The sequence below is a fragment of the Clytia hemisphaerica genome, unplaced genomic scaffold (genome assembly GCF_902728285.1).
Source record: "Clytia hemisphaerica strain Z4C2 unplaced genomic scaffold, Clytia hemisphaerica genome assembly, whole genome shotgun sequence".
In the NCBI taxonomy this organism is placed as follows: domain Eukaryota; kingdom Metazoa; phylum Cnidaria; class Hydrozoa; order Leptothecata; family Clytiidae; genus Clytia; species Clytia hemisphaerica.
Window position 1 is genome coordinate 544,977 of NW_027103644.1, and position 22,510 is coordinate 567,486.

The 22,510-nt window shown below is 36.2% G+C and overlaps 2 protein-coding genes and 1 long non-coding RNA gene across 3 annotated transcripts; 1 reads left to right on the top strand and 2 right to left on the bottom strand.

Annotated features, from left to right (window-relative positions):
* Nucleotides 1-903: 903 nt before the first annotated feature.
* On the bottom strand, nucleotides 904-2,020 carry LOC136802899 (uncharacterized). Its single transcript, XR_010846078.1, has 2 exons — nucleotides 1,921-2,020; nucleotides 904-1,770 (listed from the first exon to the last, which is right to left on the bottom strand). It is a non-coding gene; the product is annotated as an uncharacterized lncRNA (long non-coding RNA).
* Nucleotides 2,021-3,131: 1,111 nt separating this feature from the next.
* Nucleotides 3,132-4,190, top strand: LOC136802898 (uncharacterized). Its single transcript, XM_067059655.1, has 2 exons — nucleotides 3,132-3,225; nucleotides 3,411-4,190. Exons 1-2 carry the CDS (start codon nucleotides 3,193-3,195, stop codon nucleotides 4,068-4,070), a joined length of 693 nt encoding a protein of 230 aa, XP_066915756.1. The 5' UTR covers nucleotides 3,132-3,192; the 3' UTR covers nucleotides 4,071-4,190.
* An 8,215-nt stretch (nucleotides 4,191-12,405) lies between these two features.
* Nucleotides 12,406-19,233, bottom strand: LOC136802900 (uncharacterized). The gene is made up of 4 exons (XM_067059656.1): nucleotides 19,192-19,233; nucleotides 15,937-16,115; nucleotides 15,291-15,441; nucleotides 12,406-15,030 (listed from the first exon to the last, which is right to left on the bottom strand). The coding sequence occupies exons 2-4, from the start codon at nucleotides 16,087-16,089 to the stop codon at nucleotides 12,548-12,550; spliced, it is 2,787 nt and encodes a 928-aa protein (XP_066915757.1). The 5' UTR covers nucleotides 16,090-16,115; nucleotides 19,192-19,233; the 3' UTR covers nucleotides 12,406-12,547.
* Nucleotides 19,234-22,510: the final 3,277 nt, after the last annotated feature.

Below are 22,510 nucleotides of genomic sequence, written 5' to 3' on the forward strand. Positions count from 1 at the left end.
TCTTTCTTTTTCTCATTCTTATCGCGTAAGGAAGGATGAAGTGATTCCCACAACAGGGATCTTCGTTAATAATTTCTTCCCGGCGATGGAGGGGAGGATATGTATTTTTTTATTGCACCACCTATATCATTGGCCAGTCATCAAACAAACCCCCTCCTCCTCGAAATGAAAATTTACCCATGACTTTGTCGCTAAGGGCCGTCCACATAGTACGTTCGCACTAAAATGTCAAAAATCGAGCACCCCCTCCCACCGTGTATGCAAGCGTACGCAATTGCCAATACCCCCTGTTTAGTACGTACTTTCTTCATTACCCCCCCCCCCCCCACCTACAAAAATAAAGTTCAAATGTGCTGGTAAAATATGAGTGTTCCATTAAGCATTATGCAGATATGTACACATTGTCCCGAGTCTGTCTGTTCTCTTTGCTTATTATTGTCGTTTATTATTTCACGAGAATTCATGATATTCATGACGTAATGCTTTATATGGAAAGACCCCGGTTTTTGCCAGTAGTAATTTGTAGTAATTTTATACGACTTTTGTCTAGTTAAAATTTTCCACTACTGGCTAAAACCGGGATATTTCTGTAGAAAAGATTACATCATGAATAGGACAACAATTCACTCTTTATTCTCTTTTACACGATTTCACACGCAAAAAAAGGGCTGAATTTTACGTGGACGGCCCACTACTCCACGACGATTCTTTATCGACCCAATGGTTGGGCGTATAAAGAAGATCAGCATTTATAATCAGAATTATACCTTTATAAATTTTTCTAAAGTCGAGACCGAATTTTCGATTATGTTAGAAAATGAAAAGTTATGTCGTAAAAGATAGTAGTCTCAAGCACCATATCAAGTTACCATATATGGAAACCCGGCTCACAGATAAAGAAGATTTGTAGTTTAATATTTTATTCGGCTACACGAAAAGGAATTTTTTACATTATAGATCACAAATAAGAAATATTTAGTAAGGTTCGATTTCGCGCTCAAATTTTGTTCCATCGCCTCTTCTTGAAAAGGGTTTCCTGTACGTAGTTCGCCTCCGAATGGTCAATGTTCTAGGAAGAGTTCTTTTCACTTCGGTTTTTCTGGTGTTGACAACGCGAGAGAAAGTTTTAGGTGTCTTTCCACTTCTCTTTGAACAACTCCTTGCAAGGGAGAGTTTGATGGTGCGATTCCATGCGGTGCAAACTCCTTGCGAAGTTTTCGCTTTCGTCAATGTAAGTACTCTCTGGCGAACAAAGTATGGCGATTTGGCTCCGACTGACCGAAGTGTAGCAGTCAGTTTCCCTTCGATCTTTTTTATGTCACTTTTTGTGACGCCCCTCGGAACTTTCTTCCAACTACACCTCCGCCTGCCACCCCCTATCCACCTTCGACGCCTTCTATTCCGGTGTATTTTAACGTTGCGATAAGCAGAATAAGTTGCTCTTGCTTTGAAGATGTACCACTCCATATTAACCTTGTTGTCGCCCAATGTTGTGGATTTAATTTTGAACCGACTGATTTCTGCGTTTCCTTTCGCTATAACGAACTCGTATGTGATTTCCACATTTTCTTCGATGTAGAAAGCGTCTTCTGCTATGACGTTTGCATATGCGAAAGTAATGACCGGAATATCCCTCATTAGCTGGTTAGCTAGTGAGTGAACGTCAGGCGCTACGTAAGATACTTTTCCAACAAACGATTGTGTATGAGGGTTGCTGATTTGAATAGGAAGGTCGTGTGCACCATTGCATCCCGCATCTGTTGACTGGGGCTGAAAGATAATGAAGATTGTTACGAGGTTATTACAAGATCGTAAGTTGCTAATGACTCGATTTGTGTTGTTTAGGAAATTACAAGATCGTAAGTTGCTAAAATGACTCGATTTGTGTTGTTTAGGAAAAGAGCTTCAAAACAAGCCTACCATCAGAAGTTGAAGAAGTGCAATGCATGCTGAAAATCCGACAGCCTTCATGTTTTGTCTGAACTGACCAAGTGGAAGTTTTCTTCTGACGCTTTCGCAGGCTTATCTGTCTTTAAATAGACATCTAACTTGATTGTGGTCTTTATAATGTCACAAAAGAGAGAAGTAATTTTAACCAATTGACGTAAGGCAAGTGTGAAATGAATCTTTCAATAACTTTCAGACAGAAAGAACTTCTCGTGTTTACACACGTACGCTAACATATTGAATTAGGATCTCGTTAATCCGAAAGGCGCAAAGCACCCTAAGAAGGATACGTTTTGAGGACAATCAAAACCAGACAAAACTAAATTTAAGGAGATCGTCGGACCTTCGCGCCTGCACAGCAAACAAATCGCACATTCGTGCAATCCAATTTTTATATTTGTTTCACCTAGAGTTTCCTTTGGAGGAGCTCCATGAAAATCTGGCCCCGCTTTTTCTGACATTCCATACCTCTGTTAGGGTGCTGGTTACCAAGGTTTTCATTATTTTCAAGTTTGGAAAACACCAAAAATACCCTATTACAAAAACTTAAATCTCCTGAAAAAAAAAGAAATACACTGCTGCTTTGGATAATTTGCCCTTTGAAAGAACAGAGACACATCCTGACCAGAAAAGGGGCTTCTTGTCGATCACATCTCTTTTCATGTTATCCCTTTTGTGGAAAATCTCCGTACCCCTCTTTCTTCTATTTTTCGACAGGCTCATCCCTTCTCAAGAAAGAGAATTCACCTATGATATATTGGTAGCTTTAAAGCTTTCAGAAATTTAAAACGTTGATTCGCGTAATTTTAATCAAGCATTCACAAAAATTTCTTGGACCCAAAATATCAATTTCTCCCCGGTATCTCTATCCCAACGCGCGATTTGACCACTATGTTGGACTATCACTTGTTACCACTTTCACGTCTACGATGGGGTAAAGAGTTACAGACGGCAAAATCCGTGGTCGTCTGGTATAGGCAACTGTGTCACTTTCAGAGCTGAAAACAGTTTTGTGACCTCTCACTATTTTTTTCCTTCCGGGTGATTTCTTTGAAATATTTTATTCAGTCCATCATCATCACTTGTTGAGTTTATTTGCAGACACAGCTTAATCCGTAACAGTGACCTTTTGACGTCATATGATGACAGATTAGTGGTTATGAAAGACTATAAATTAGCGGATGAAAATCGATCATAAAACAAAACAGATAAGTTCTGAACATTTTGGACATCAAACAACTTACGATGAAGAATTTTGTATTTTTATTACTGCTGATGGTAAGTTGACTTAATTCCTTTGTCATGGTTATAACTCTGATAATTGTTGTGTAGTTGACATTTCTATTGAACCAACTCTTCCCCTCTCCAAAAGCATTCTCCTTGCTCCATCTTCATTTAGTCCTTCTTGATATTTCTGATTGATGGATAGATATTCATAACTTTCTTAATGTTTATTGGCGAAGGTCATCAGTGTTTGTTGCGGCGAGGACGATGCAAAAGACGTCAAATCACCGCTCGATTACTTCACCAACCCCAAACTTGCTGCAGCTGTCGAAGCAGCCAAGAAACTGAAAGATCTCATCCACTCCTCCTCTTCAAGTCACGTACAGAAACGCGAGAAAACGTCCGGCTTCGAGTTCTTAGACATGACTTCTTACACACGTCGCGCTCGTGGCATTCCGCGCAAAGACATTCTAAAAAGAATCATCAAGAGATATTTAAAACCTTTCGCTGCGAAAAGTGAGAAGCCAGAAATTAGACAGATTGTAAAAGAGTTCGAGGAATTCTTGGATTGGGGCGTGGAATCAGACACTCATCAACTTTTCAGCATCATTTCGCAAAAAGCTGACGGAAAAGTTCACGCCATTTTCATTCACTTTAATCAACGTGAGGACGGGAAATTCGACTACAAACATGTCTTATTCAACGGCCGCTTCCGATTGGCTGCTGACATGGTCATCGTTCGGAGCACCAAGAGCAACTTTTTCAGCTCTTCCTCTAAAGATGTGATCCGGTATCTGCCGAGGCGAGGACTGACCGGTCAAGACATCCGTGATTTGATGGAGTTGATCGTTCCCAAGATCGCAAGTGTTGTCAATGATTTTGTACCTGCTGATAATTAAAAGAAAACTTTGTGCAATCTGTCGCACAACAATTTATTTTTTAAGGCACCTCAGAATTAATTAAAGATGGGTTCTATAAAAGGCTTGCAAGAAATTAATATTCAAGTTGTTTCCAGCTTATACGTCTTATGTGTTTATTTCACAGAACACATACATACCCGAAGTTTCCCCGATAAATACTGTAACCGTAACCGAGTTAGGGAGAATTAGCTCACAAAAGCCCCTAACCTTTTAAATAAATCATATGTGGCTGAAATTTGGCACAGAGGTTCCTTTTGGGTTCAAGAACCACCAAAAAACAACCGCATTCGATTCGAAAAGTTTTCGACCATTTTTAGTTCATTATATATATGATGACGTCATTTTCCAGTGCAAACAAGATTTTCAAAAAGTTTTGAAGAATAAATTTTGATTGTTATACCGTATTACTTTGAATAAACGGCCCCTTCGAATAAACGCCCCCCCCCCCTCATTTCAAAAACAAGTATATAATCAGTATATAATCAATAATAACAACATATCAAACGTTTGTACAATCTACTGTATTGGAAGCATAATTATTTCTCAATAACGATCAAACGGCCCAACGGCCCAAATTTTTAGTCGGCCCAAATTTTAGTCGGTCCAAATTTTTAGTCGGCCCTAATTTTAGTCACCAAGCCAAAATTTGGTTTTGGCCGATAAGGTATACGTAATAATTGTATTCTTTTAGTATTCGAACTGATTACGGTCCGTTTCTACATTCCTAAATTGACATATTTGTTCTCAACAATAACGAAAATGCAAAATTAGTTTCTATTTCACATTACGACAGTTACCTCTGCTCAAAATTTTTTAATAAACATCTCCTTAAATAAACGCCCCTCCTAAAATCAAACAAGACGACTCAAAGTCGAGAATTTCGCATATTGTTCGATTGTTCATAGATAAAATAATCATAGCACATACCTGGCACCTATTTATGCCTAAGTACCTCCCTCAACATTAATAAAATGCAATGAATAGAACGGGGCTAGAAAACAGCTAAAAGTGAACTGTCCCAGTGTGGCCAAGTTACATAAATAAATATATTTGACTATTTACAAAAAATATTAAAATGTTTACACCTGGTAGATAAAGCGAAAAACCAAATTAAACCCAATCGTCGGATTGAATCTAACACTTTCTTTGTTTTCGCGCGACATATGGATTTTATGTGAAAATCACGTGGATCACGCGTTTTAGATGGGAAATAAGTGGCTTCATTTCCCGTCCAGGAGTTTCGAGTCTAGCTCCTTTGGGGCTTTTAAGTCAATGTTCCCAATAGCCGGAAATCTGCCATATTTCTTGGTGTCGTCATGAGCTGCTCATTTAGATTTACATTTATAGCCAAGCTCAAAAAGCCCAAGCCCATAGAAACGCCGCACTAATTGAAAATAGTATGGTTTATAAATCGAGATACTTGGGTTTTCAGATTAGTTGCCCCGCAGGGGCTTTTGTTGCTTCACGTAGCGGACCTGCTCGCCAGAAAAATATTCAGATTCATGTTTCGTCAGATTTTTTTCGTGATATTTTTTTTAACTTTCGTGCATTTTACACAGAGCATTTGTGAAAGCGAGAAATCGAAAGTTCCGTCTGCACTGCCAGCCCTAGGCTACGTCATATCTTCCTTCGTTTCGAGCGTAAAACTCCTACTCTTCGGGCTATGAGCACTGCTCTTGTTTTGAATATTGAAATTCTCCAGATAAATCGCATGCGCACTGAGGTTTTAATGAAACAATAGAAAGTTTCGAAACCTAAGCCAATCAGCTGTGTTTAAACATTCTTTTATTTAAAATCTCTATTGATAAACATCTTTTGTGAATGTTGTCTAAAAGCCTAAAAGCCTGGATCTGTCTATTGTGTAGACTATGCCAGCCCACGCTCACGCAGCCAAGCTTTCACAAACAACAAACCAAACAGCACACAACATTTTTGCTTGGTTAATATCTTTTTAACGTAGTTGCTCAACTGGAGTTACTTGAGGGACATTGTTTGCTACTGAATGAATCACTATCAAACTACTGATATTGGATCAAACCTTATACGATTGTCAGAATGGACGATGGACATCTTCAATGTAATGACAGTGACAGTAGAGTACAAGTGTCTTATCTTACACACAGTGTTATGCGCTGCTCTACCGAAACCCTACTGATATTATAAAGGCATAGACAAAAGGGAAATTGACCGTTAATTCATATTGTTTACCTATATAGTGACTTCATTTTGAAGGAAATTAAATTGAAATTTTTGGTGGCAAGACAAAACCCACAGAGTACCCTATATGAATGATATTGCATGCGCCAAAGTAATTTTTCAAAGAGTAAGCCTTGCGCCAAAACGTGCCAAAAACTGGTATCAAAATTGAGTAGCTTACAGAAGGTTAAGCGAGCGAGACATGCCAATCTAACATGAACTGATTCATTCTCGTGGACATTTAGTGGTGTACTACAGCAAAAAATGGTTGAGCATGATGGGGAGCAGCAAGCAGAAAAATGTAAACAGAATCAGAACAAAAGCTGAAAAACAATGGATTATGGAGTATTTGATGCTATTTTGTAAATAATTCTTTACACCAATATTGAATTGAAGCTTTAGCAAACTTTGAAAATGCTGTTTATGTCACTGCTGTGCCAGAAGGGTACTTCGATAAGTATGTACGCCGAAGATTTTCAGCCTCATATTATGAACAGATTCAAACACTCTCTCTACTAATACCACCACTGCACACTGTACTGTGTTGATGTTGAACGCAGGAGCGTGCTTTGCTCAAATCAAAACTGAACAAACTTTTTGACTTTTTAGAACCAGACGTCAAGTAAAATACAAACACAATGTTGTACCTACCTGTGAAGTGAAAAGTTTAACCATGTTGACGGTGGTATGGATTGAAGACAAGATGAATCTGTTTTTATAGGAGTGAAACAAACACACTTGTTGAAATACAAAGTCTGGCACTAATTTGATTGGATCAATTTATATTTCGCAGGAATTACCTTAAGAGTATGAATCTATGCGAGGACAAATTAATGCAGGATTTTAATTAATTAGGCCCGACACAATTTGCATTATTTAAATTTGGCAATTCTTCAGCCATTCACATTGATTAATTTCGCATAATAATTTATTCTACCATTAATTTATACTCACAATTGGGCATCCACTATCCACAAAATTTAAGCTTTTTGCAATAAGGACTTATTTTCGTGTTTTCCCAAGTTAAGTAATTTTCAAAAAGCGATAAAATAAGTTTTGGTATTTTTATGTATTAACAGTCATTTTGTTGAAGAATCTCCGCTTTCTTGCTTGCCAGGGAAGTGGAAGTGGATTACAGCAATAGAAAAAAATGTGTACAGTGGCGGATTAGATGATGTTTTAATACTTTCATGGTGACTAATTTTTGCTGAAGGCCCTTTCAGATTTTATTAGGATTTTATTTTATGGTCTTTCGTAAATAAGAACAAAGGCTGTGAAATCCGGGAAATTTTTAATCGCTGAAAATTAATACCTTTATTTAAAGTATCTGATTCAACTGCCAATTTTGACAACTATCAAATTCATATCTTTAGTAACCATGAAGAAATTTTATTCTAACTGAAAACTTTTTGCAGAAACACGTTTAAAGATTGTTAAAGTTTTTCAGATAATTTTCAGTAACCTTTGATACAAATAAATTATATTAGTGTGGTCGTGTTACAAAAATACAGGCTGTTTGTAGGAAAAAAATAAGATCTAGCTGAAACTTTCTCCAGACCTTCTCTATAGGATGCTTATACCTCAGGAAAAATTCCCCTAAAATCCCACTGGTGGAACATCCCTTTTTTGGGACATTTCTATTTTCCCCAGGCAAAATCCTAAGGGCGAGATTTTTTCAACATTTCAAACTTATTTCCAGACAATATCATGTATACCATTCGAAAGCTCTCGAAAAACTATATAGAAGACTTTTAAACGGTTATAGCAGATTTCCCTACCTAACTCGAGATATTTCATGCGCAAGTTCCACTTTTCGCCACACTTTGATCAAAATTGACCATAAATAGCATCTTCTGCGTGAATTATCTTGAGTTAGGTAATGAAATCGGCTATACCCGTTTAAAAGTCTTCTATATAGTTTTTCGAGAGCTTTCGAATGGTATACTTGAAAATGTCTGAAAATGAGTTTGAAATTTTCAAAAAATTTCGCCCTTAGGGTTTTGCCTGGGGAAAAAAGAAATGTCCCAAAAAAGGGATGTTCCACCAGTGGGATTTTAGGGGAATTTTTCCTGAGGTATAACCATCCTATAGAGACGGTCTGGAGAAAGTTTCAGCTAGATCATATTGTTTTCCCGTAAATTATGCTGAACGACCCCACTATATCTACAGTATGCCACCAGTCCAAAGTTACTTACTTTTTAAATTTCAAATCAAATGACTGAAATTGTATTCAATTTCATTTTGGAATTCACCTTCAATCTGCATTATGTATTCTTTATGGGAGGGAAGCACTATCAGTTTCACAGTACACATTCTTATGATTGGGTTTTCAAAAGTGATTTTTATCTGGTGATTGAAGAAAATTAACTTTGATATCATTCTAGTTCTTAGCATATTGCGAAACCTGTAATGGTTTTAATTTAGGTCACTTTGTATCAGAAAGTGTAGATTTAACAGGTTTTTTTTAGATTGATACTTTCGTTATGTATGGGATCTTACTGAGATAATTTTAACCGCATTGGCTCGTGTTTCTTAACTTTAAACAGCTCTAGTAACATTGAGCACTTTTTATGAAGACTCGTTTCACCAATTTATTGTCTGATTATGATTCCCTTGCTCTCTTCATGGCTAAGTTCCTCTGGGCTAATATCTGCTATTGGCGGGGCATTCATAGCGGCAGCTACTTGCTAGTTTTAGTTGAGTCAGCACATTTCAAGACATTTTAGCTGAGTCAGCAACACTTTAAACATTTGAGCCTGGTTTGGAAATGTAAATCTTATTGAAAAGTTTTAATTTTAAATTTTAAAATTAACTCCATTTTCCTATTTTATTGGTGGTGCTTGACCCCATAAGAAACCTATGTGCTAAATATCAGCCACATACTACCTGGAGGTCCTATAAATTAACCGTTGTCCGTTCTTTTGTTACTAGCCCGGGGTCCACTTAAAGCTTTTTGATAGACTGGATGGCGCGATTAAGTGGCCCGGTAGTATATGGTAATATATGCTTTTGCTTAGGCGGACTGTAAAACAGTCCGCCAGATTTTAGTTGTTTTTGGAATGTAAAAACAGTATGAAGCAATGTTTTTGTTTGAGAAGACATTGCAAATCTGATGTTTGTTTCTCATTTTTAATTATATCTTTCAACTCCAAGTAGCTTGGGCCGTTTTTTTGTTATTTGGATTTTAAACATTCTTTTTCAAAATGGCAACCTCGTCAAATGCTTCTAGTCTACTTCACTGGACTCAGCGTCATCAAAAATTATCAAAAAGCAAAGTTCAGCCAGAAGTAGACTCTAGTCTAGTTTGTTACAAGCTTTTCTCAAGATTGTCTCATTATTAATTTCGCCTTAGCGAAAGTATTACATTCTGTGCCGGCGAGGAAAAAAATTAGAAAACAAAAGTACTCGATACGATGGACGAACTCACTAAATTTAATTTTTGTTTCCTAGTTGGTATAATGCACGCTTTTCGCGCCTTTTTTTAGATTATCAATAACTCTTGAGAGAGTTTACTTTTCGGTGATTAGTTCTTACAAAGTAAACAAAGAATGGCGCCCAATATGAGTATATTAATTGTTCTTATAAGGCGAGACCAATTTAATTTGTTGTTCTACGGGCCCGACCGACCCTATTTTTGCTAAAATCAAAAAAATAATAAAATTGAATTTCCACTACAATATATTTTACACACTACTTATTTGTAAGAATCAAATTTGAATAAAGCTGAAAATTAATTCAAGAAATTGAAAAATTTAGAAAATCAAGCATTCCATACACTAAGATTTTATTATGATCTTCATCGAAGATAAAAAAAGTGAATTTTTGAATTAGATACTTTTTGGAAAACATTTTCGGTACTTTGCCAACCCTGATAAATGAACAATTTATTCTTATTTTACCGACCGACCGACCCATATTTTGCTAACGATCTGCCCGTAGAACAACAAATTAAATTGGTCTCGCCTAAGCATTTATTTTGTAAGAATCAAATCAATGACTCTTAATAGAAATCAAATCACGATAGTTAATGCTTACGAAATAATTATCCAAAATCTTACTTGTGCTAGATGCATGTTCCGCATCGGCTGTGGTTGTTGCAGTTTTATATTGCTCAGCCTCGCTATTTCACGATAAAAAATAACCGTGTCTATTTGGCTAACTTTCATTATCAGGTGGGTCCAATCAGCGTCCATTTTGTTTTTCAAGGTAAAATCTGTCCCTGCCCTTCCTGTCCTCCAAACGCAAAGTTAGAGTATGCAAAATCTGAAAAGGGGTTTTTTAGAATTTTGTCGAAATAAGTCAGAAAACAGCTGAAATTATTAATCAAAACTTGCAATAGCTCGAATCGAAAGAGTGGCTCTAAGAGTTGTAAGATGAATTTCCGAGTGGATTTTTAACATATGAGTTGCGAGTTGGTTGTACGAGTTGCGAGTTGCTATCAAATATGCGAGTTGTGAGTTGGTTGCGAGTTACGGGTTGCTATTTTAACCAAATAAAAGTGCGAGTTGAAAATTTCACGTTAAGACATCAAAATCGTGAGTTACAGATTAAAATCGCGAGTTGCAAATTAAAATTGCGAGTTGAAAATTTTAAAGTGCGAGTTGCACGCTTGTTCAACCAGTGTTGAGCATTTTGTCGTTAGGGCGACATGTCTAGGTTTAAAATTCACTACCTATCTGAACTTACTTAAATTTCATGACCAGATAGAGTTTGGAATTAAAAAGAGGACGAGTGCAGAATGAACTTTGAGTTCGTTCCCTTAAAAGATGTATTTTCACATTACCAACTCCTAGTGAGACATAAAATAAAATATAACTTACATCTTACACCCTCTCCAACCTTTATAACACCCCCTTCTCACAGACCCAAGAGAATTTTTTTAGTGGGGATAAAAATATCGGGCTGAAACTCTTGGATGGGAAAAAATAGCATAATATTTTGCAGTGAGGATTTGTTTATTAGATTATTTTCAGTGGGGACAAAAATTGGAGGATAGTTTTCCACCGGAGACGATATTTTGGCCAATTTTTCCATTGGGAAAGGGTTTCAGTGGGTCTGTGAGAAGGGGTGTCATCTTGGGCATCGGACTTATCGAACTTTTCCAACTTAATGTTTATAACTATTAAACCCTATTTATATATTATACAAAATCCTACTTCTAAAAATAAAATAAATGAGTTACTTTACACAATGAAAATGGGTGTACTTAAATGAGTGAATGAGAAAGTGCAAGGTCAGGGAAGTTTTAAACAGGAAAGTAATTGAATAATGAATTCATAGGTAGTCAAGAAGGTCAATGTGGTAGTAATAAATTGCATTACTCTTAGGTGCCAAATAAACGGGGGGTTCGAATAAACGGGGGGAGGGGGGGTTTGGAAAATTTTCCAAATTTTAATAAACGGGAGGGACCTAATTGCCGGGGGGGTTGGAAATTGTACTTCTGAAAACCCAAAAATAAGGTAAATATACGCTTATTTGCCAACTGAAAAAATTATTAAGAATTAATAAAGGTCTGGGGGGTTGGAAATTTTTCGAAAAGTTAACAAGCAAGGGGGCCGTTTATTTGGCAACTAAGAGTCCACGCTTTTTTTTTATAAGAATATCTTCTATAAGAATATCAGGGTGAAAATTGGCCAAATCGTAAGAATACCCTAAGAATACCCTTTAGGGCGAATTTCACAGAATTTGATAAGAATACAGTCATTTTGTATTTGATTAACAGAAAAAACTGCTTCCTTTGTTAGAGATAAATTGAAGATTGAGGAAGATATGTAATTTTAACCCAAATGTTCACTCAAAAGTCCAAAACTCTCAAATTGATCATTTCTCATGTTTGTAAAAAAGTCAAGTCTATAAAAGTAAGAATACGTATAAATGTACTTCATTGACTACAAACATGTAAAAATGGGGACAGCTGGGGAAGTGGGGAATGGAATCAATGGCTTCCTGAGATTACTGTATTCAACCTCAAGGGCAATGCACATGAAATGGGATGGGCTGGGGTGCGTTCAGAGTTTCGTTCTAAAACACGACAAACGTAAATTTTACCGGACTGAATTTTCGAGAATGATTCTAATGTAAAGTATAAGGGTAAACAAGGAACGAGAGACTTTATTTCAAAGAATTGAGCAGCAAGTGAAAAATGGATAGATAGATTTCAAAATAATAAAATATGCTTCTTACATAGGTGCTCTAGAGTTTTTTTCAAATTAAATATTATTGAGTTTTCAAATGTTCTTTGTGAACTTAATTCGGTTTAGTTAGGGTTCAGAATTGCTCAATGTGTTTTGATCGGTTGTCGAGTCTCCGTTATCAGGCCCTTCCGGAAGGGTAACTAACGGCTCCGCGTCATTGGGCATGGTATGATTTTCAGCTTTCGGATCGACATCTGCCTGATCGCCTCCCGCTGTTGTATCTTCCGCCGCAATTTTTTTGGGTGAATATTTAATGACAATGAAATGAATGAGATTCGACATGACGTCATTCCCATCGATCCGGTCGACCGTCAACGGACCTTCATAAGCACCAAACTTTCGATCTCGTTTCCCGCTCGCATCTTTCGTGTACAATTCCACCAAAATATCGTCGGGAACTTTCATGCTTTGCAATAAATTGTAGGCTTTACCATCTTTAATCAATGGTTGCCACACAGAGTTGTCGACATCGTAATAACTATCGTAGAGGTGAGTATGTGTCATTGATGTTGGATCAGGTGAATCTTGTGTGCCTATTGCTACTTGTTGGTTTTTTAACTTCTTTTCTTGGTTCAGCTGAAAATACTTTCCATCTCCATTAATCACTGTCAACGGAACTTGCTTCTCTTTATTATTTCCAGTGATTTCACTTTTCAAGACAGGGATCTCTTCGCAATACCCTTTTAATTCTGCTTTCTTGCAGATAGTGATGAAAATCTTCTTATCAATGGTTTCTCCTTGGCACAGCAGATTGTTGTTTCCTTCACAAATTTTGTCATCTTTTGCGATGGCCTTCACTTTGCTGTCATCCTCGTCTTTGTAAGGGTAGACTGTGATGGTATCCCATCGAACACTGCCTGGAAGTTGCATCATGGGAAAAGGGCTGAAGAAGGGCCCCCATCTAAACTGCTTGTTTTGCTCGTTCCAATGATGTGTTCCCACGAAGGCGAGGTCAGGTTCACTGCATGAAAGACTGATATTCTTGCCCTTCCATTCAGTGGGTGATTTGACTTCGCTCAATTTAATGATCTTAACAACTCCTTTAAATTCATCTGTGATGCAAACTGAAGCATGGTGTCTTGGATTGTCTTGCAAATAATCTCTTGTGACGCACATTTTAAACAATTTCTTGGATGGACCGGGTTTCCCTTGTGCATCTTTTGGAGGTTCTTTGTCATCAGCAACTGTTATCTGTTTGACATATTGATCAAACTTTTGGAACTGTGATATTCGTTCTTTGTGATCTTCGGCTTTCAGCACGCTAGTTCTGTACTTCATTTTCAAGGTGAATAGCATGCCCATAGAAGAAGGACCGATCATTTGGATTGGAAGTCCACCCTTCTCATTGAATGTCACATCTTGTCCCTTCTTAACCTGGTATTGTACAGTGATACTCTTGCCTTTGGGAACATAAGCCGATCGCCAGGGGCCAGGTTGTTGTGCTTTTGTGCCATCTTCTAGATAACAGGAACCAAGGAGTGATTGTTGACTACAAAACATGACTTTCTTTTGAATATCTTCATCCACGTAGAATTCCTTCAAATAAGTGTTCAAGTGTTCGTACATTTTGGCGTTGTTGTGATAATAGTTGACTGTGTATCGCATCTTGTAGTGCTCGTAAGGGTTGAGGAAGGGTTTGAAAACTTTCTTGTTGTATTCGCGGGAGTTTTGAATCATATCTAAGAGGAGTTGCATGAAAACGTACGCTTTCCGCCTCGACTTTTCTTCCTTTGCTTCTTTCTTCTTTTCTTTCTTTGGGTCGGTTGGTGGAAGTTCAGAAAGAGCGTCGTAGTATTTTTCTCCGACAATTTTCTGGATGACTTCTAAACCCTTCAAATAGGTTTGATAATGATATGTGGTGATCTTGGCGTACAATTCGTACAACTTTAAACAGCTGGTAGCGAAAGAATCCTTTTCTTCTATTTCATCTTCTTTCGGGATGGGCTCCTTTTCGAAGGTGACAATTCTCCAATTCTCTATCTTCTTCTTCTCTTTCACCTTCCTTGCTTGGATGTCGAAATCACAAACCTTGGAGATATGATGTTCAATCTTGCCGAGTAAGTGTGTACTGGCCGTCAACACTTTGTAGATTTGAGGGGACACTTCATCAAAAAGTTGCTGTTTGACTTCTTCTTTTCCTCCCATGTCTTCGATATTGAATTTCTCCTCATCCTTCCCTGTCAAAGGTTTGATCTCGTCGAAGCTTTCGATCATGTCCAAATGCTTCAAAAAAACCTCCGTCAATCTCTTATAACCGTTCCAATCAGCACTCAACTCCGTCTCTGTGAATTTTCTCAAGGATTTTTCGATGGCTTTCTGCAGTTTTGAAGATTCGCTTTCAGGGGGACCTTTTTGGTGTTTGTCGATCAGTGTGAGTATGGTCTTGACAGTATCTAATGCTATGGCAACAAGGAAGCCGACAGGTCCACCCGTCATTGCAGCCAGCCCCGATGCCATTGTGATTGTTGAAATTGCGATGCCCATTTTATCCTTTTGCTTAATCTTATCGTAAAGTGATTCTGCAGCGCCCAACGATGTACTCCACCCCTCTGTAGAAAGAAAATGAATGTTTTAAAACGAATGTCTTGGTTTGGAGGGGCTTGTGGAAAGAAATATTAAAAGACCTATTTAATGCAAACTGTTTCCCGTCACAATCCCGGTAATAATACCAAAAAGACCTGTAATATAGTGTAAAGGCTTTTCAAATGAATACGCAAAGTATCCCAATGTTTACAGCTCGCTGCCTTAACTCTGCAATATGCCCACTGATATTATATGAAATTTAGGAACTTTTTGAAATCTTTCTTACTTTGCGCTTTACCCATCTTTTTGCCAGCGAATTCATTAAGGTTGATATTCTTTATTTCTTTCACTAGAGCGTCGGTCGCATCGTTGGGGTCGTTTTTCGTAGTTCGTTTCAGAACCGTATTGTCTCTCTTCCCGGGCTGTTCACTAGACATCTAGAAAAATAAATATGCTGCAATAAAGTTCAGAGTAATAAATTGTTCAAGATCCTACGCATTGTTTCTATTTTGACTCGGCTTTTTTTCATAAGAACATCAAAAACTTTTGAAGACTTCAGATGTTTTAATTTAAAAGTGTTCATGTTTTCAATATTTTGCTAGTATTGGTCCGCAGTATCTTAAAAAATGACACGCTTTGAAGTCTAAATAATAAAAAAATTGGGTATAACGCGTATAAACAAGAACAGGATAAAAACAATTTTAGGCTTAAAAGTGCCGAAAAATAAGAACAGTCGAGCCTCAGAAAAATCTATTCTCTAAAAAAAGGTGTAACAGGTTCTGAGAATCTTCTTAAACTTTTGGTCTCGAAGCCTTCTGGTTCTATATGAAATTATTTTGCCAAATTTGACCCTTGCATAATAGGTTTTTTGCTTCTTTTATTTGTTGATCTTTATTTGTTTGAGTATTTAACATAATATCAACATAACTTACACTCTGACTCTGTCTTTTTGTTAAGTCAGGTTTTTGTCGGATGAGTTGCAAATTGTTGATTTGTTTCTTCCCATGATGAAGCTTCCTTTGTTTCCCACTCACCCATATTGAGCACATCATCAAAAAAATAACGAAGGCCTTCAATAGCTGCATTTTCAACGCTGGTCAATCAACACTCCCTAAAAGAAAGAAATTTTGATATGAACTCCTCGATTCGTTTCCTTAACTAATTTATTTACCGGAGGATTATATTTTGCAAGTTTTTCCGAAAATTCGCGAAAATTTTTAAAATATGATTTAGATTATAGATAAGTGTAAGGAAACGATCCATTTTAGATTTATATCCATATATAGTAACAGTAGTAACAGGGTGGGGTACTTAGGCAAAAACGGGTGACGGGTATGTTTTTTTTTTGCCATAATCTGCTCTAATCAGCAGCACACCCGGAAAATCTACTTTTCGATCGATGATTTCACCCTTCCGGAGCGCCGTTTCCACCAAAAGTATAAATATCGGGTAAGGGCCGATCGGATAATTCATCGAATAATTTATCGAATGGTTTATCGCATCGAATTTTTTATCGAATGATTTATCGCATCGAATTTTTTATCGAATAATTTATCGCATCAAATTTGTTATCAAATAATTTATCGCATAATCGAAATTTTTATCGCATATTTTATCGCATCGAATGATTTATCGAACAATTTATCGCATCGAAAGAGTTTATCGAATGAATTATCGCATAATCGAATGATTTAACGAAAAATTTATCGCATAGAAAGAGTTTATCGAATATTTTATCGCATAATCGCATATTTTTATCACATAAGGCAGCTACGGCGTTCCATACTTTCTATTGTTGAATATTGACTGGAAGGCGAATTAAATTGAAAAATTTCAATTTAAATCAACTTTCGCTCAATAATCGAACAATAGAGCACTTTCATAAATTTGAACATCATTTAAATTCAACTTTTTACCTTACATTCAGCAATATTAGCTCAATAAAATTTATGATCCATATATAGTAACAGTTTTTTGATATTGATTTGATATTGACCAGTGTATCACGGCCTTTTATTCTAGTTTTTTTTCAAACTTTTTTTGTCTGATTTTGTCCTTTTTTTTTTTTTTTTAGAATCTTGAAATTTTTTTAATCATTTTTTTTCTTTTTTTTTTGGACCTACCCCGGTGGAACCCTGAGTATCAGAGGTCAAGTTTTCAAAGAGAAAATATTTATTCGCTCTGTGATACTCACGGTACCCCGGTGGAGGTCCTATAAATTAACCTATGTTTGTTCGTCCGTCCGTTCGTCTGTTACCAACTTTTCTCAGGATTGAATCATAGGAATCTTTCGATTTTTGGTATAAAGGTGCAAAATGGTGGTGGCCAAAATGTGACGGAGCCCGATTTTCGAAAAAAAAATTTTTGGGGCAAATTTGGGCCAAAAAACGGCTAAAAAACAGGTTTTTTGGACTTTGTGAAAAATTGGATATAATTAATTTCTGATTTTTTTGCATGAAAGTAGGGTACCATCATAGGTAAAAGATGGCTCAAGCAGATTTTTGCAAAAAAAAATTTGTTGGCTCAAAAAACGCATGTTTATCTATAAGAATCACTATTAATAAGCATACATAAATGTTCTTAGTCAAATTACTAAATTTTTTATGAGATAGATGTTTTTTTTGCTCATTTGCTCACGAGGGCTTACTTTTGAAAAATATGTGTGTTTAAACATGAAGTTTTGGTTGCTTGGCGCGTTTATATAGAAAAACTGACCAAATTCGATATTTTTTATAAGCACATTATCAATTACTTAGGTATTAGCTTTTCTCGAGATTAGCTCTTGCATTCTTTATGATTTTTTACACAAAGATGCATAACTATAAACCCTCGAATGTGTGACGGAGCCCAATTTTCGAAAAAAACTTTTTTGGGCAAATTTGGGCCAAAAAACGGCTAAAAAACAGGTTTTTTGTACTTTGCGAAAAATTGGATCATTAATTTTTTCTGATTTTTTTTGCATGAAAGTAGGGTACCATCATAGGTAAAATATGGTTCAAGCAGATTTTTGCGAAAAAATTTGTTGGCTCAAAAAACGCATGTTTATCTATAAGAATCACTATTAATAAGCATACATCAATGTTCTTAGTCAAATTACTCAATTTTTTTATGAGATAGATGTTTTTTTTGCTCATGAGGGCTTACTCTTGAAGAATATGTGTCTAGACATGAAATTTTGGTTGTTTGGCGTGTTTTTATAGAAAAACTGGCCAAATTCGATATTTTTTTATAAGCACATTATCAATTACTTAGGTTTTAGCTTTTCTCGAGATTGGCTCTTTCATTCTTTATGATCTTTTGCACAAAGATGCATAATTATAAACCCACGAATGTGACGGAGCCCGATTTTTGAAAAAAAATAATTTTGGGCAAATTTGGGCCAAAAAACAGCTAAAAAAAGGGTTTTTTGGATTTGTGAAATATTGGATCATTGTTTTTTTCTGATTTTTTGCATGAAAGTAGGTAAAAGATGGCTCACGCAGATTTTTGTAATAAAAAATTTTTTAAGCTCAATAATCGCATGTTTATCTATAAGAATCACTATTAATAAGGATACATCAATGTTCTTAGCCAAATTACTCAATTTTTTGATGAGATAGATGTTTTTTTTGCTCACGAAGTCTTGAATATGAAAGAATATTCCAAGGGCATGAAATTTTGGTTTCTAAACGTTTTTTTTATAAAAAACAAACGACTAATTTTAATAGATCGTCACTATTTGTGTTCTGAATGATTGTTTAACGGTCACACTCACGTAGATATCAATTATATATGTGTTAATTGCATAATCAGGTAGGTCCATAAAAGTATCACTTGTTTATTGGACCTACCTCCGGGTACCCCGGTGGAGGTCCTATAAATTAACCCCTGTCCGTCCGTCCGTCCGTCTGTTACCAGCTTTTCTCAGGATTGGCTCATTAGTTTTTTCTGATTTTTTGCACAATGATGCAAAATGGCAATGCCCAGAACGTGACGGAGCCCGATTTTTGAGAAAAAATTTATTTCAAAAACTACCTAAAAATAGGGTTTTTTGGACTTTGTGCAAAATCCTGTCATTACTTTTTTCTGATTTTTTGTACAAAGATGTACAAAGATGCTTTTCTGATATCCTTTAGTAGAAATTGTGTGTTAAAGAAATTAAAAATGAATAATAGATAGCTGAAAAAATTAAATTACGAAAATATCACCTCATCCAATAAATACTCTTCTCTGTTTTTTTTGTCTGCAGTGTCTGAAGAAGAGAAATTTGTTCATTTGAGTCTGATGAACCATTGATTGAAACCAGCCAACCATTTTGTTTGTTGTTTTAGTCTTCAACTACAGAATCTGATAGGAACATTTTAGCCAAAAATTATGCTCAAATAAGTACATAACTTTGTTCAATTGTTTTATCAATTGTTTTATCGCTGATCTTATACTGTAGTCCGAAAAAACCAAGGTCATTTATAGCTTTTGCGTTAATAAAAACCCGAATCTCGGGTCTCGAGAGCGATTAGATGTGTTGAATATTTCACGCTAATTCTTAGTTTATGTGAACCTAAGCGAGAAATGGACTGTTCATTTTCGTTGATCCTTTCCGAGTTTGCTAAATGACGCGCCTTACACGCCCTCATATTTCTTACGCGCCTTCGCGCTCTTGGCGCAGAAGATATTATGAGATATAAATTGACAAAAGAAAAAAGGTGGAGACCAAAAATGAGAACTCAAAGGAAAGTATACAGAAACAAAAGGAAAGTATACAGAAATAGATGAAAAATGAAAAAAAAAAGAGAAAATCTATGCGCGAGGCTATTATAAATTCATTTGCCATAATCGCACTATACTAATTTAGATTTTTTGTATTTTTGTTCTACTTTTCAACGTCTTTTTGGGGGAGTTTCTAAGTCGACCAGAAATGACGACCACGACCGGCGACCACGACCAGCGACCAGATAAATTTAGGTTATCGTTATCGATTTTTTTTCTCTTTCTCCTCTCCTAATCATTTGAATATATTTAATATTGAAGAGTAAACTCGCCCCTGTCTCATCTAATTAAAGCCACGTGTCAAATACGTAAAAGACAACCATTTCGACGCTTTTGGAGCTTGATTATGGTGTCAATTTCTATCCTTTTGTATTATCAGCATCACAATAATTAGTGGCACAAAATATTCTGAAAATGGTTTGAGAAGCTTTGTATTTCATGATTTCATCATCAGATTGTTATTTCTGTCGAAATTAGTCATTTTGTCAGCATAAAGACAATAGCATAATTGATTAGATTCATATCTCTAAAACTGGCCTTCCCAATTTTTTCCTACTGACAAGTTCTATCTATTCATACTAAAGACATCTCATTCGGCATAATTAAAAAATTTGGTTTAACAAAGCTTACAAACATCATACTTAATGACCCTGTCAATTTTTTTGTCAAATAGTGTCACTTTGTCAAGAAAATGACTGGTTACTTCAAAGGTCACTTTTTAGTATTCTCAGGACTTGATTTAAACATTCTCTACGGTGGAGAGAGTTAAAGATAAACTCGATAATCCAAATTTATCTGGTCGCCGGTCGTGGTCGCTGGTCGTGGTCGCCATTTCTGGTCGATGTTTAGAAACTCCCGTCTTTTGGTATTTATTGTCATTTGTTTGGATCCTCCGAATAGTTTATATTTCAAGAAAAACTACTATGAGCGCTGTTAACAGGTACTGTAAGGGTTTATTATTTTAAGAAACTACATTCATTCGTTCGTTTTTTCCCCCTCGTTTTTCAGATATGAAATTTTCTCTGGATTATCTTCTAATTTTATGATTAAAAGATGAAAATTGTAACACCCAAAAATCCTAGGCGCGTCAAAATCTTAAGGCGCGTTAAAATCCTAGGGCACTTCAAAATCTTAAGGCGCGTCAAAATTCTAGGGCGCGTCAGAATCTTAAGGCGCGTCAAAATTCTAGGGTGCGTCAAAATCTTAAGGCGCGTCAAATTTTCGAGGCGCGTGGGCGCGAAGGGCGTGAAGATGCGTAAGAAATATGTGGGTGCGTCATTTTAGCAGACGTAGTCTTTCTAAGGCTCTTTCAGGTGCCTCTCTTTCCTGAAATGAAATTCTTTTGATGACTTTACAGCTACTTATATATTACAGTAGAACCTCCAATTGGCGGAAATAGAGTTAGTGACCGCTAATTAGAAGTGCCCGCATTTTAGAAACTTTTCAATTCTGTGCTCTAATGTTGGTATAAGGTACATACTGTTAAGGGGTTAAATATGTAAAGCTTTGGTCTTTTTCAAATGTGCGGTTAGAGGGTGGGGATGATTTCATTAGGGCGAAGGATGATTTCATTAGGGCGGAATTAAATTATCAATTTAGTTTTTATGAATCTCAGTAGCCTTGAGGCCCCTGAAATTTATCATTCTATAACATACAAATTCACCGGCTGGATAAAGAGATCGCTCCAAACGTCTATTAGCCAATGAAACTTTGAAGCGTTTGGATAATTTTTTGAAGTCTGTGACCAGTTTGACCGTCGATGTCCGCTAATTAGAGAGGTAAAAGTAGGGTTATGGCCATTTCTTGCAAAAAACTTTGTTCGCTAATAGGAGGGACCACTAATTGAATTGAATTCCACCTTTTGGAAACTTTTTTATGAGGGTTTGACTAGGAAATGGCCGTGGAAAATAGAATTGTCCTCTAATCAGAGGTATCCGACTTTTAAAGTGTCCGTTAGCTACTTGGTTAGTTGGAGGTTTCCAAGAAGAGGTCACTAACATGGTCAGAAAATTTCTTTAACACCTATGATGATATTTCGATAAAAATATTATTTTACAGATGCGTATCTTTTAAAAGGATTGTAATAAAGCTGGAAAAAATTTCTTGAAGAAGCCAACAAAGGTGAAGACTGAAATTTTAATTTTATTCACTTATCGATGTTTAGGTGTCTTCTTTGCACCATGATCAAAAGTATAGTAAAAAAATTCAAATTGGATTTCAGTATACAACATAGTTTTCTTGAGAAAATGAACTCTGTACAAGATGAGACTGTTGTCATGACTGATACAAAAGAAGGGAGTTTCTTGACTTTACCAATTCTTGGGAACTCGCCTGAGGTTTTAAAGAAACGTCTTTTGGCATTGTTTAGGGTTACAAATTGATCAAATTTTGCACCACTCTTCGGATTGCACATTTGTTTAATTTTAAAGATAAAATACCTTTAAGGTTTCGTGCTTGGATTGTGTATGGAATGCACGGCACAAATTGCAATTTCTTTTACGTGGCCCTTTTTGCGAAAGTAAATGTCTTTAAAAATTCTAGGAAGGGCAATTCGCGAAAGTTTATGCTCACGAAAAATTCTTGAAAAATAGAAAGTCTGTAAAACTTCAAACTTTGAATAAAATGTAACTCTTATGGCACTTTTTAGCCTGCTAAAAGACTATATTAAGTCAAAGGACAAATATTTGTCCCTTTAAGCCATTTTTTCATGTGAAAATTCTCAATTTTACGTCTTGAAAAATATTTTTCCGTTAAATTCGC